At 32.4% G+C, this 15,900-nt stretch overlaps 1 protein-coding gene across 3 annotated transcripts in view; it reads right to left on the bottom strand.

Annotated features, from left to right (window-relative positions):
* The window catches only part of LOC118179558 (transmembrane 9 superfamily member 1-like), a 98,201-nt gene that overhangs the window by 80,162 nt on the left and 2,139 nt on the right, over window positions 1–15,900 (bottom strand). For all 3 annotated transcript variants that reach the window (XM_085823688.1, XM_085823689.1, XM_085823687.1), the window contains 2 exons: window positions 10,046–10,127; window positions 1,897–2,001 (listed from right to left, as the gene is read on the bottom strand). In XM_085823688.1, coding sequence (XP_085679814.1) covers window positions 1,897–2,001; window positions 10,046–10,127 — 187 coding nt within the window. The remainder of the gene's footprint in view (window positions 1–1,896; window positions 2,002–10,045; window positions 10,128–15,900) is intronic.

Here is a 15,900-nt window from a genome sequence, read left to right on the forward strand (position 1 = left end):
ATTTTTTTCCATGTTTCAATTCTACGACTTAACTTACGCCAAACTGCCAAGTTTTGTAAAAATCACACGAGTAGTTTTTAAAAAATTGGCTCTCAAAATGTTAGCTCCTCAATGTTTATCGAGTTTGGTATATATTTATTAATATCTCTTTTTTTATTAAACTCATTTGGTTCTTCCTTTCACATTTCGAAATTTGGATTCCAAATAAAATTTGTCCATTTTTTATGATTTATTTTAAAAATCTGTATTTTAAAATAATTTTTATAAATTTTTCAAAAAAATTTTGAATTATAATCTATAAAATTTTTACCATCATTTTAAAGTAGATGTATTTCTAAGCATACCTGCACAAAATTTCCGAAGTTTTCTATTCAAAATTTCCGAAGATATTGCACTTTGTTAAAATTATTTGGAAGTAGAAACATACCACTTCTTTTCCGCTCATGCACAATGTATAAAGGTAGGAACGATGTGACTTTTTTTCTGCTCATGCACAATGGAAGGGAAAGGAAAATAGGTTGTGATATATTAAGAAGTTTGCCCAGTAAATTATTCTTGGCACAAACTGAAAAAATTGCAAAGATAAATTTTTGAATTTCTCCATAAATTTCACACCAAATTTTACAAAATTTAATATTTAGGCATAATTTGAGTCATAGAATCGAAATATGGAAAGCAATTGGTATGTCATTTAAGAAAAAGTCCGATTTTGGGTGAAAATACCTATATTAGAACGATGCTATATATAAATCTAATATATATCCTAAGTCACGCTTTCAAGACGTGAAAAATGCAATTTGAATTTCGTCAATTGGCCCGGTAGAATGGGAGATATAGAGCTGTCCCCCCCTTTTTTTGCGTAGTGTATATGTATATCAGTGTACAGAAGCAGCATTGTATTAAGCCTTTACAGGCCTTTACCACTTCAGATTTTGGTGCCCTTACAAAAATGTACACCTATTTTTTTTTTCATTCCTTCTCTCTTGATCTTGGTTTACCTGCACCATATATTCCATAGTAATATCAGCAATGGAAAGTCTATGTGGTGCCCCCTTTCCTAAATTTCAAAAGAACTTTTTGTGGTGCCCCTATCCTTGATGCCCTTAGCAGATGCTTATTTTTTTTAACTCTGGGTGAAATATCATATTTTGGCCATATCATATTTCTTTTTAAGTGAAAACAGATCACAGTGTACATACACAGAGTGAATAATAGTAGCATGAAAAATAACAGCATGATGAATGCCAAATCTGTGCAACTCTCTGGTGTTTTTTGAGTGAAAAGAGATTGCTGTATACATAGGGAAAACAACAGTGCAAAAATAAATTACATAAGGATTTCTTGAAAAAGGTAAATGATTTATTATAGATATTTCTTGCTTTTTAATTTTAAAAATTATGGATTTTATGCTCATGTTAGTAGAATTCTTTGCATGTCACTATTTTACAAAAAGCTGTTGCATTTTGCATATTGCATTTGTGAATAATTAGTCACTAATGAGTTGATGACATTTCAGACAGGCCATATTGCCTTTGTAAATAATCAGTTGCAAATGAGTTCGTGACTTTTGAGAAGGGAGTGCAGATAATTAAAAAATATATAAAAAACATTATTGCATGTTTCATGTAAGAAAGAATTTAAATGAATTAAAATGTAAAACCAAATAATATGTTTAAAATATTTAGACCTGTAAGAATGAAAGGTCAATGCAGAGAAAATATTTTCATTAATTTTCAGATAACAACATTGAGAAAATCAAGAATGTGGAAAATATACCAAGTACTTAATAGGAAGACTGGAAAAAAAAATTTTTTTCTCCTTACTAAGACAGTTATCATTGGTGGAATTAATCAGAAAGAGAACAAAATAAAAATTTTAGCATGAATATTCACTTACCAAGAGTAAATTCAAAGTAGTACAAATCTTCAATAGCTTCTTTCAGCTGTAACAATTCCTTCTCATTTAAAGTGACTGTACATAGCTTTTGATTTTTTAAAGGAACTGCAAGAAAATAAATGAGTCACAGCATACAGATTACTACCATCTCTTCAGACATATCAATTAATGAAGGAAAATCACCAGAAATAAAACTGCTGAGAATATACACTAGGCATGGCCAAATTATAGCTCCTGAGCCACATGAAGCTTTCTAGCCTCTTGAATATGGCCTACATCAAAACAAATAACAGTTTTATTTTTGAAATATAACTCCAACTTGAAACTGAAGTCATGCTATGACATACCTTTTGTGAAAATCAGTCATTTCAGTTTTTTAATTATAGATATAAAAATTTTAATCAATTTCAAACTATCTGCATATGCTACAGAGATAATTTGTGAGCCTCAGTAGAGTTTATAATGTAGGCCCTTAAGTATGATATAAATCATACGGATGAGCAATTACTGTATTAGAAAGCAATGCATATTTGCTTAAAATTAAAAAAAGTGTTATTTTAAGAAATGCCAATTAAAAAATACAAACGTCCAGTCAAAATTCCCATAATTGGGTATATTTCGCTTTAAAAGCAAATTTTATAACAAAAATTTTTGCAAAAATACTTTTTCTAGTTGTTAATTACATTAACTTGTAAACTTTGCACGTTAAAAAGAACTAGTTCTTGAATCAAGTTTCTTGAGATTTTTTTTAAGGGGATTTAAAGCAGGTCCCAGTAATCAGGGTTTGCACGCATTTCTGCCTATGGAAATTAAGTACTTTTAAGGACCATTAATGAATAAATTAAGGACCCATCAACAAATGGTAACTGAATAAATTCAATTAAAGATACTAGCCATGCCTGAACTTCACTTTTGTCATACCATCCTAAGAATAATCCACAAGTAGTATCCTAATCCACAAGTAGAATGCATTATTATTATACATAATTTAATAAACATAAGTATAAAATAAACTTAAGAATAAAATCAACTTTATAAAATTTATCAGGTAGCATTAAATATTTTACCATTATAATAGCTAGACATATTTGAAAGAAGATTACTGATATTTTATTTACATTTCAGTAACAGTTAGCTTTATGCTGATTTTTTCTTTTATGTTTCATTTTGTTGCATACTTGCACAGTTTAGAGGTTTAGTAAACAGCAGGTAGATTTTATGTCAAATAGCATTGGCTAAAATGACAAATAAAATCATAATCAGCATGATTCATTTTCAGAAGACTGGCTATTGCCACTGCTACTGCTTGACTAGAGACAGGCCTGCTGATCAGAACAAACTTGAAAGCCTGGTGTAGGCATGGTTGGCAAGTTTTGAAAGTTAGTTGTGCTTTGCTTGTCTGATGCAATTAGTGTCCTAACTTAGTGTAAAGTTCCTAAGGTTGTAACACAGTTAATATATTTTAAGGTTTCAATAAGCCACTAAATCACCAAAGGTTATAAGTTGCTTTGTGTTATTTTAAGCCAAACTAGATGCAAAGAATTAAGTTTTACATTACATTTTTGTGTTGTATCTTGTGACCATGGTAAAGATTAATGAAAGGCAATAACTCACTTTAATATGCAGAGGTAACTTTTAAGGGTGGCCAGTTAGTTACAAATAATTAAATTAGCTCAATCGAATAAACAATCGTATATCATATCTATCAATCAATTGTATAGTGGTAATTGGTTAGTACAATAGGGTGCGTTGTGAAACCCACTAGGGAAAAATCAATAACCCTAATTCAATAAAACTCCATGTTTCTTGAAAGCCTCTCAGCTCAAACAAATGAAGGGACATGACAGACCACAGTAAATTAACACACACACACACACACACACACACAAAAAAAAAAAAAAATTGCAATTAAATTTTAAACACACATTTATTAAATATATAATATTATTAGTAAATATAATAACATTATTAGTAAATACTTGGGTAACTGATCAGTATCCCCTACCACATATTTTTACTATAAAAATATCCCATCTGTCACACAAAATTTCAGCTTACAATAATTAAAACATTTAATTCATAATTATAATTTTTTTTCCACAAATTAAGAAGGTGTAACATATTTTAATTCTCCAAATAAAAGGGTCTCATTAATTAAAAGTGAACATTTTTCTAACTTGCATATAAAGCAGGCGTAACAAATTATAATCCTCCAAAATAACTGGTCATTCCCTTAAAATTTCTAATCACTTCTCAATATTACCAGCTAGCAATATGTAATTTATATAAGTAATAAAAATTTATATATGGGGATAAATGATTATTAACTAGTTCACCATGGCATTTGGGAATAAAGAGAAAACAGAGAAAAATAATCTTAAAATTTCATTCACGGATGGAAGACAGTTTTTCCGGATTGAAGGATCTTTAGTGTCCAATCTATTCCCCTGGGAAATGAGCTAAGACATTTTTTTTTTTTTTTTTCTGTCAAAACACTTTCGGAAGCGTCCATTGATTTCAGGAACAAGGGGAACATGGTACTTTTTTCTGGAACAAATCTGTATCTCATGACAAATTCCTTCAACAGGAATGTCTCAAACATGACTATTCAAGTTCTCCAAAATACACGATGAAGCGGCGAAACTAAATTTTGCATAGAGCACTTTCAGCACAAACTTCTTAGCTGTAACCAATCTGTTCAGTCTATGATGAACAATTCTAACTGGAAAGCCTCTAACATGACTATTCAAAGATCTCAAAATACATGATGAAACGGTGAAATCAAATTCCGTTCAAACAAATTCTCATCAGCGGGAAAGCCGCGAAAAACCTTGCCTCAGACCGAGGTGCAAGCCCCCCGCAGGAGGTCAAGCCCCACAGAACTTTGTCTTTTCTGGCTTTACATCTTCACAAGTCAAATCTGTTTCCAAATCTAACTCAATAACTGGCACTCGCGAGAGCAAGACCCGCAAGGGGTCAAGCCCCCACTCTTTTCTCTTTTTTTTTTCTTTCTCTTAGCTTGAAAATCAGAATCAGAATGAATTCTAGCAAGGTTTAAACCTCCCAGGAAATCTCGGTTTCTCTGCCTCTGTAAGTTCATAGGCTTACAAAAAATCATCATATTAAAATCACTCCAATGCTGGACATTACTTTATCTAGACTAAGAAAATGACACCTCGATGACGAATCAAAAACAAGAAAAATCTTACAATGAGCCAAAATCTGTACTCAGGAAAACATGGGAAATAGAGTGGACCCCCCCCCAACTAAATAGCGGAAAACTAAGCTTTACGAAAATCCAATTACCTAAGCTTAGTACACCCCCACTGTCTTGAAGTAAGCAAAATTGCAACTATAACAAAGCGAAAGCAAGAAGATTTTCGTTTCAAACAGCATTAGTAAAAGGTGACAATACAACACCCTACTGCCTCCATTGTTAGTAAAAAAGGCCATAAACCATTAAACCAGGTGGCTCTTGCAACCGTTTCCTGTCTTTGTTACACTACACTTTCAAGAACTACCAGTTAAATAAGGCCTTAATAACTTGAGAATACCTTTTTTCCAGATTAAAATATACATGAATACAGATGAAAATAAAGTCAAAAGTCTTTAATCCGGACTCGTCGGGACTTCGGCGATTCCGGATTATAGATCATCAGTTTAAATCTGGTAAGATGACATGCAGAAATTATAAAATTAAAAACATGAAACTGTAATTTATGAAATGAAAGAGCGATTATGATCTATGGGTATCAAAATTTACAAAAAAAAGAGCTTAATATTTATTTGTTTACTTTATTAAACATTTCTTTCAATGTAAGTTGTTTAAGTTGCTTCGTTTTATGTGCTTTCTCTTTAATTCTATAAACAGACATAATTTCTTGTTCAGTTACAAAGTTCCGCTGTTCAAGTCCTATAACTGCTGCGTCGAGAATACCAACTAATTTGTCAATCGAAGTTTTTTCGTTTTCAATAACCTCTCTGTCACTTTCTTCACTATCAGAAGCGGTACATCGAAACATGCTTTCGCTTTGTAGATGCTTTGGCAGCTCCAGAATCGGAAACTCTTTTTGACATAATTGAAAGTTCAAGCTTACTTTTTATAAAATTGCTCTAACAGTCTGCAAAAAATAATAAGTTGGATAAATTAGAAGATTAAGGAACAATATAATCTGCAACATTAACTGAAATAGATCATTTTAGCATAGTTTATACCGTCCGTTATACATTAAACCTGCATGCGTAAACATATTATGCACATGTGCAGATGCATTATGCGTTTGCACATGCGCAGAAAGTTTGTAGCTTTGTGGTCTGGATTATAGATCATTCCGGATTAAAGACTTTTGACTGCATTAGAATAATAATAACTTAAAACACATATTAATAATTAAAATTCTCGACATAACAAATCCTAAAGTCTCCCCTACAAATTCTGTAGTAACAAAAAGCCAGAAATACGTTTAAAAAAAAATCAGAAGGAAAAAGTGTCAACTTAATTTTATACAGAAAACTGATGCATATTGAGACAATCACATGGAAAAAACTCTTGCAATGAAAAAATTAAAACAAATACATTTTTAATTAATTACATAGTTATTTTGCTTTCGCTAAGAATTGCTACATAAATTGTGCTAAAGAGCAATTCAAGCATTTATTACCTTATTTTTCAGATTCAAAATATTGTACAATAAGTTCCAAAATAAAAAATAATGTCACTTTATAATATGATAGCAGAAAAAAATATTATTTCTTCAATGCAATTTCCATATATTAGCATTATTTTAATGAAAGTGATTAATGCTATAATTTTTTTTTAAAAATATCGCCGAAAAATTCCCAGACTTCTGAATTAAAAAATTTCTATAGAAACTGATCTTAAAATTGCCAAAATGTTTATAAGTAGCCAAATTTGGAACTTCTTAATAAAGAATTCACATTTCCAAAAGCGAAAAGTTGTTTATGGGCACTTCATTAGAAAAAATGAAATAATTTTGAAATGCTTATGTTTCACTTCTTGCTCAGAAACTTGAGTATCCCATCATTTATATTAGAAACAGGAATAAATTATAATTTATTCACTCATTCAAAAGATAATTGTATTTGTGAATGAATCACTAAAAATATTTGACCAAAATGCTAATTCATATTGAAAATGGCAGTTGTAAAAAAAAGACAGATTTCAGATGATTAAAATTAAGGACCTCCTGCCGAATTTGGTCGAAATTAAGGGCTTTTAAGGACCCAAAAATAAATTCCAAAAAACCTAAGGACATTTAAGGACTTTTGAGGATTGTACAAATCCTGGTAATTTATACCAGCTCTCTCCTTCCTCCATCCATGGCACTGTGTCTGCCATTTCTGTGAGCATGCTTTTTCACACATTTTACAGCTTGAAATCAAGAAGGTAAAATTATGCAAAATTTTTTAAAGGAAAGAAAAAATTTATACAATTTAAAAAGCATATGGTACAAGTACTACTGTTAGCGACAGCCTTCGTTATCATTTCTTATTATTTGCTTATAATATATTGTTACTGCATAGTTTTAATTTGATGATTTTGATTAGTGGTAAAAGAATACAGTATCTCTCATTGTAACTCACTGGACTTACACGAGAAGGATAACAAAATGACACAAGACTATTAAGGAATATTTTGGATTTTCATTAAGAAATATTTTGGAGGAAATATTTCATAATCTAGTTTTTATTACTATCACAGAAATTCTAATAGAAGTAGTTCTTTGTCAAATCTTCTGCATACTGAATCTCCAAGGAAGAAATTTCAAAAACTGCTCATTCTTTAGGAGCAGTCAACTTAACTTTTTTTGTTTAACATTAAAAATAAATCTAAAATTTCTACGCCATGAACTAAAAATGGTAGCAAAAAAACATATAAGAATGAAAATATGAAAGTAAATAAAATACTTCTTATGATTATTAACTAAAAATATTTAACCCTCAAGCGCGCGCGCTCATATGAGTTACACGAGCACGCGCAACTGGGTCCAAAAGACCCAATTCCTGTTTTTTGAAGAAAATGTTGCGAATATTCAGAAAAAATGTGACATTTATGTCAATAATAAATTTTATGATAAAATTTTTAAAAAATATGCAAGTTAAAATTTTGGGTAGAGTAGACTTTAAGTTACCCCTTGTATTATGGCGAAGTTGTTGTTTGATTTATCGCCAAGTTGTTGTTTCATTTATGGTAGCCTGAGTAGTTGAATGTTATGGAAACCATATTGTGACGTAATCGGGTGCATGTTTCTGGGAAATTTTAATCATGGGATGTTTTGTAAGCGTTTCTGTGGTGTGTGTTGGTTTAATTCCTTAGACGGTAGAATGGCCGAATGTAATAAGATTAATTTGAAGTTTCTGTACGATTTGGAGTGAAAGGGGAAAAGAGCTTTAATTAACTGGTGTGTAAATGAAGGTTTACTTAGTAGCCATGATAAGTGCTATGTGTGTAGGAAGGATATGCGTCTAGTCGAATGTAAAAACCGTTTAGATGGATTTGAATGGGTTTGTAGGAAGAAAGGTTCAGGTGGTCACTATGTGAAGCGTTCGATCAGAAAGAGCACCTGGTTTGAAAAAAGTCATTTGAGTATGATTGATATTTTGATTTCTACGTGGCTCTGGGTGTACGAAGCGAATTCGAAAATCATGGTAAGTGAATATTTGCTTTTGGTAGTGCTTAAATGTATAACATGCTTTTCCTTTTTTATGTTATTTTATTGTTTGGTTTAAAATGTATTTTATTGAGATTATGTATTTTTTGTTTGCCTATATTGTAGAATTTGGTGCTCCTGTGATAATATATCAATATGTACATGAACAAAGTAAAGGGAGTGCGCAATGCAAGTTTATCCAATTCTGGGATTTTTTTTAAAGTGAAAATAGGTCGATGTGTACATGGATAAAGTTAAAAGAGTGTACAATGCCATTTTTATGCAATTCAGGAATTTTTTTAAAGTGAAAATAGGTCGACGTGTACATGGATAAAGTCAAAGGAGTGCGTAATGCCATTTTTGTGAAATTCGGGAATTTTTGTAAGTGAAAATAAGTCGATGTGTACATGGAAACCGAGTTTGTGCAATTGTTTGTCTTGTTATGTTGGCTTTGTGTAGCGGTGATTTTTGGCGCAAAAATCGCCGCTTCGCAAGCCAAAATAACGAGTCAAAGACTTGCACAAAATCGGTATCCATGTACCATCAAAAATCGCAAAATTTCGCCAAGCGGTACCCTAAACTATACTTTTACCAAAATTTTTATTTCTTCTAATGCTTTTATAAAACAAAATTTCTTAAAGGAATAGAAAATCTAATTATTTATTAGCACAGGAAAAAAAAAAAAGTACTGTATCGATACTCTTTACTCTGTGTTGATTCTTATTTTCTTTATTAGCACTATAGACACAGATGAAAATGCAAGAACTAATGTGAGCAGCACATTAAAGAAAGTGTTTTCGTGTGTTCCAAATAGAAATATTTTTCACTTTCGGCAAAAGACATTTTCGTTTTTTTTGTACTTTTTTGCTGGACAAACAATTCATTTTTTTTTATTTATTTACCCCCCCCCCCCTGCTTCCAACAATTTTTTTCCATCCAAAAAATTTATGTTTTTCTCCCACTCGTTTTCAGAATCTATATATATCACTGTCTAAATCAGAATCATGCAAATTAAAAACTCATGATCACTTCCATCCTCATTTTCTTCAATACATTCTTTGCCAGTTGATACCTCTGATAACTTTTGCAACATTTCTTCGTTGTATAATAAATAATATGACATTTTTCCTGCTTTCTATACTATCACAAATCAATTACACGAATAGGTGCGCTGGGTCTAAAAGACCTAATCGCATCAAAATCAGGACTCCAAATAAAGTCCCAACGAAAAAAACTTCGGAAACTTCAGATCGACCTAAAACATGACTACACTGGACCTCAACAACTTACGTGAAATATGTGCGCTTTCAGAAAGGTTTATTTAATCGCGTGGGTCCTCGCGGGTTAAAGGAAAAATTAATTTTCATGAAAATGGTCAAAATGTTAAAAATGGCAAATTTTTCAAAAATACAAATATATAAATAACATAACAAGAAACTTCTAAAAATGAAATTATAAGAAAAGTGGTGCATATTTACCGCGGAATGAAATATTATACATGGAAACTGCCATTCGGTCCCCTTCAAGCACTTCTCCCAAAGTAAGACTTTTATGTTCAATCTTTAAAACAACAAGCACTTATAACAACATAATTATGAATAGGTCTGCTTAAAATTAATTTTATAACTTATTATAGTACAATAACAAATTTGCATACATACAAGGCACAATGCCTCACAACTTAAAATAAACATCATTTCTTAAATTTTATAATTATTTCCAGCAAAATTAGATGACACTTACATATAAGTAGTTACAAACTTACATGTAACAACTGAATGAAAACCTACATATACTGAGTACCTATTTTAAAGAACTTTTAATTTATAAAAATAAAAAATTACATCCAAAGAGGTAATAAATAAAATTTGATTAGATTTTACAAAAGATACTTTATATGTTCTAGAAAAGTAATCTACACTGAGAGTGTAAAGGAATTAAATTTATTGTTTATCAAGTACTACTATCATGACATACAACATAAAATGCCATTTTAAAAAGGGGCAGGAATAATATACTTTTCTCTGTTTGATACATTTAAACCTAAACAAATTTATTCTCATTTTGAATGTAATATAAATGGGTAGTTGTATCAGAAATTTCAGTTTAGTAATAAATTTTGTTATCAAGTTATTGTAACCAATAGCACGGCAAATAAAAATTAATAATTGAGAATCTGATAAATGAAATATAAAACTTTAAAAATAACATGTAAGAAGATAGCATATAGGATTACTTGAAATGTGACATTAACATGCACATATAACGTAACATTGAAAATAACATGTAATATTACTTGAAATGCAGCATCAATACATACATATAACATTAATACTAATATATATAACATTGCTTTGAAAATATCAAGCAAAATCACTAGAAATATAACATGTACATGTAACATTACTTTGAAAATAACAGGTAACTTTACTGGTATGGAGAAAAATTCTTAGGAGTGGTAATTTTGGACATTTTCTAGATAATGATCTAAATACGCTGTACATTTGTGCATAATACAGAACTATTTTTTGAAACAATGAAGACAGAACATTTTCCTTATCTGGCAAATTAAAACATAACTCTGAAATTTTTCAAAATGCTAATTTTTTTAACGAATCAATTTTGAAAAAAATTATGACAGTAAAATGCTTACAAATTCCAGATAATTTTATATCTTGCAATAAAATTTAAACATATTTCTTATTATGTATTTACTATTTAAAAAGTATGGAAATAATTGATTTTTAGATGGAACATGAGCAAATTCTTTGTTTAGTACTCATTATTGTAATGGAATAGTAGATTAGTAATAATTATATCAGTTTTTACAAAGTATTCCATGAAACAGCAATGGGCAACATTTAGGAAAGATTTTTGACCACAACTTACAGTTAAAGATATTGACTGATGTAAAGTTTGATGACATAAATCAATATTTTTACATTTGATATAACAATTTTAGTGCTTGGTTTTATGTTTGTTTTAAAAAATTCACTTAAAAAAAGGGGGGGGGGTCATGAGTGAAATATTTGGACAAAACAATGTTCTTTAAAGTCACAATGCAATTAACTATAAAACTGTTAAAAATTATTTTAACTTTTGTCCTTGATCTTGATATTATTAATAGTCTCAGATTCAATTTGAGTTAAATTCATTCTAATGATATATTTATCATTCATTCTGTGTTTATTTACTAATTTATTTCAGTACTGCTCTGTTACCAGGACCAGATTCAGATATGTGTACTATACACTGGTGTGCAAAAATTACGGACGAAATCGAAAAATTAGCATATCAGCTGAACGAAGAGGCAGAGCGGACAGAAAGGCCAATCAGGATATTAAGTAAGGTGACGTACGGCAGCACATGCGCAGATATGCAGGTAGACGTAATGGGGGAGTGTCTGAGTAGTATAAAGCATGTTGTCGGTGTAAGATCAGTATTTCTAGCAAAGAGATTGCACGCCTTATAGCAGTTAAAATCACACCGAGTTGCTGCCTCAGCGAGAAATGGTGAATAATCAATCTGTTAGACGACATCTGGATGCTTTTACCTGAGGTCGAATCATTGGGAAGTTGGAGGAAGGCCGCAGTGTGACAAGTGTGACTGCAGAGTTCAGAATTGCTCACAGCATCATTTCCCGACTTTGGAGACAATTTCAAACTACAGGAACAGCTATCCGGGGGTTTAGTAGTGGTCGTCCACGAGGAACCACACCCGCAGATGACAGGTATATTGCCTTACAGGGCAGAAGAAACAGGCGGCAGACAGCGGGAGAAATCGCTAGACACACGACACAGGCGACTGGACGACCGATATCACGTTTTACCGTGGCCAGAAGACTGCACGGTGGTAGTCTGTTTGTACGACGCCCTGTACGGTGTGTACTTCTAATGCCTGCCCATCGGAGAAGGCGTTCTCTGTGGTGCTGGGAACACCGGAATTGGAGAGACAATGAATGGGGACGAGTACTCTTTACAGACGAGAGCAGATTCAGTCTGAGTAGCGATTCTCATCGCATACTCATCTGGAGAGAGCGGGGAAGCTGCAATCATCCCTCGAACATCATTGAAAGGGACAGGTATGGAGGTGGCGGTGTTCTCGTTTGAGGAGGCATCATGCTTGGTAGTCGTACAGACCTTCACATCTTCGATGCAGGTTCAGTCAACGGGACCCGTTATTGTAACGAGATTCTTCTTCCATATGTGCGTCTTTTTAGAGGCACTATGGGTCCGCAGTTCCTTTTCATGGACGACAATGCACCATGTCATCGCACAGTAGCTGCCGAACAGCTCTTAGAGAGTGAGGATATTGAACGTATGGATTGGCTGGCACGATCTCCGGATCTCAATCCCATCGAGCATGTATGGGATTTTCTAGGCAGACGCTTGGCAGCTCGTACCTTACCACCACTAACGATTCCGGAGCTTCGATTGGCGCTGCAAGACGAATGGGCAGCAATGCCTCAACAACTCATTGACACCCTCATTCTCAGCATGGGCAGACGCTGTGAAACCTGCCTAGCAGTCAGGGGAGATCATATCTTCTATTAAAGACCGGATGTTTCTTGCTGGACACCCATCACAGGGATGTTTCGGCCTCCAGTCGCATTGCGCTCCATGCTGCTTTTCCAATAAAGCTTCTTTTTATCCCTCCGATTTCTCTTTTAGTAAGTGTTGCTTACATTACTCATGTCCTTACGTATTAGGGATCTTACGGTATTAAATGTGTTGATTTGGAAAGCTTTTGTACAAAGTTATATTGAAAAAACTGTCTCGTCCTTAATTTTTGCACACCAGTGTATGTATGTATGTATGGATGCACAAATGCATATGTGGTATACACATATATGCACATGCATTCATTTCTGAATCGGGTCCCACAATAATAGAAGAGTACATTTCTCAATATTTTTTATATTTTATTTAATTATCCATTACATTTTTCGTTGCTATATTTATTCAAAAATAAGACTCCTTTTTTGCTACATCTTTATTCTAAAATTTTTATTTATAATTAGATATTTTAGTAAATGAGATTGCTAACTGACAGCAGGAATTTAATCGATACTATATAGAATAATTATACTATGTAAATACAAAATACATTGTATGAATTACTGCATATATAAATTGCATAAGTACAACTAATTATAATATCTATGAGTAATTTCCGTTTAGATCTCTGTTGACCATATCGGTTACTGGTATGGCTGAAAACAAATAGGTAATAATATATCATTAATTTTTCTTTCTACACCATAGTAACATATTGAATTTGATGAAATAACCTCCTTTTATTCTAATCAGAAACAACTGAATTCTAATCATCAAACATTTCTTAAAATATAAACTAAAATATCAAAAAGGGTCTTATTTTCAAGTAAATGAAGCACAATGTTTTATTTTTGTTCACTATTGCTAAGCAACTTCCATACAGTTCCAACATTTTTAACTTTTGAAGTTAAACAGTGGAAGCAGGTTTTCAAAAGAATGAATATAACTGAGTCCTTTGTGCATCAACACAGCATAGATTGAATTTTCTAAATGACGAAAACTTCCATCACTTTGTCGGGGAAAGTGTAGAATCGCCCACTGCTTGGCTCGTTTTTAAGAATTGCATAAATTCGGTATCGGGTCGATGTTGTACACACCGACCTATTTTCACTTAAAAAAACATCCCAGAATTGCACAAAAATGGCATTGTGCACTCCCTTGACTTTATCCATGTACACATCGACCTATGTTCACTTAAAAAGTCACAAAAAAATTGACAAAAACCCAATTCTTCTTACTCTTGTAAAAAGTGCCAAACATATAAGTGGGCAATTCTGCACTTCACCCACTTTGTCTGCCAGAGTGCCCATTAGTAGCTAAGTGGATAAAATACTCAACATGGGTAACATTAGTTTGGTTTCAGCCAATCAAATAAATGCTGATTATACATGAAGTTTTTATGTGTTTTACAATACATATTATAATTAACTCTTTCCTTAAAAATTTCTACATGAATCTCTCGGTTAGAGTAGAGAGAAGGGTACCCCTTGTATTATCACGAAGTTGTTGTTTCATTTCTGGTAACCTTAGTAGTTGAATGTTATGAAAACCCTATTATGATGTAACCGGTTGCATGATTGTGGTAAATTCGTAAAGGGCTAGTGGTGTGTGTGTTAGTTAGGAAGTATATTGCTTGTTTTGAGGTTTAGACGGCAAAATGGCCAAATGTGGTAAGATTAATTTGAAGTTTCTGCACGATTTGGAAAGAAAGGGGAAAAGAGCATTACTTGACTGCTGTGTAAATGAAGGTTTACTTAGGAGTCATTATTAGGTGTCCTGTTTGTAGAGAGGAAATGCGTATGGCTGAACGTCTGAAATGCACACAGTCGAACGTTGTTATGAAGTATATTTTTTATTCTTATTTTGTGAATTTATGTGGTGATGTCAGTAAACAGATTCTAGTTCAGATAATTTTAGGAAGTTTTAAGATGCTGTTAAGGAATTTTGTTTGACTGAAGACGTGTTAATTCGTAAATAAGGTAAGTGGATATTTCCTTTGTGTAGTGCAAAGATGAATTTCCTTTTTTATGTTATTTCATTGTTTGATTTAAAATGTAGTTTATCGAGATTATATATTTTTGTTGGCTGCTTCTTTGAATTTTTAGTGAATATAGTTCAATGTTTACATGGACAAAGGGAGTGCACAAAGCCTAGTTTGGGCAATTTTCTGATTTTTTTTAAGTGAAAATAGGTCAATATGTACATGGATAAAGTCGAGGGAGTGCACAATGCCATTTTTGTGCAATTCTGGGATTTTGTTTAAGTGAAAATAGGTTGATGTGTACATGGATACCGAGTTAGTGCAATTCTTTGCCTTGTTATTTTGGCTTTGTGTAGCGGTGATTTTTTCACACAAGCCAAAGAATTGCACAAACTCAGTATCCACATACCGCCAAAAATCGCCAAGGGGTGTACCCGTATATATACTTTTACCAATCTCTCTTCTCAGCACATCTCCTCAAGTACTTGACCATAATAAACACCGGTTAATCTTTGGATTATGGTAACTTGGCGATTTTGTGGTGAAAATTTGGCGACAAACCCTGCTACAGCAACTGTCTAGTTTTTGTTTGGATGCCATTTTGTTTTCACGAAGTAAAGGCTTTTTTCTTTTTACTCAACATTTTTTTTCCAACAATCTGCTAGCCGAATTACACTTATGCTAGAACTTTTATGGAACAAAAGTGTTTAATCATGATGAAGATTAGGTGCGAAATTGGAAGAAAGTGCAGAATCGCAAACTGCTTGCCGCGTTTTCAAGAATTGCACATACACGG

The sequence above is a fragment of the Stegodyphus dumicola genome, chromosome 9 (genome assembly GCF_044657685.1).
Source record: "Stegodyphus dumicola isolate Sdum_Otavi_A_Nest chromosome 9, ASM4465768v1".
Taxonomy (NCBI): Eukaryota; Metazoa; Arthropoda; class Arachnida; order Araneae; family Eresidae; genus Stegodyphus; species Stegodyphus dumicola.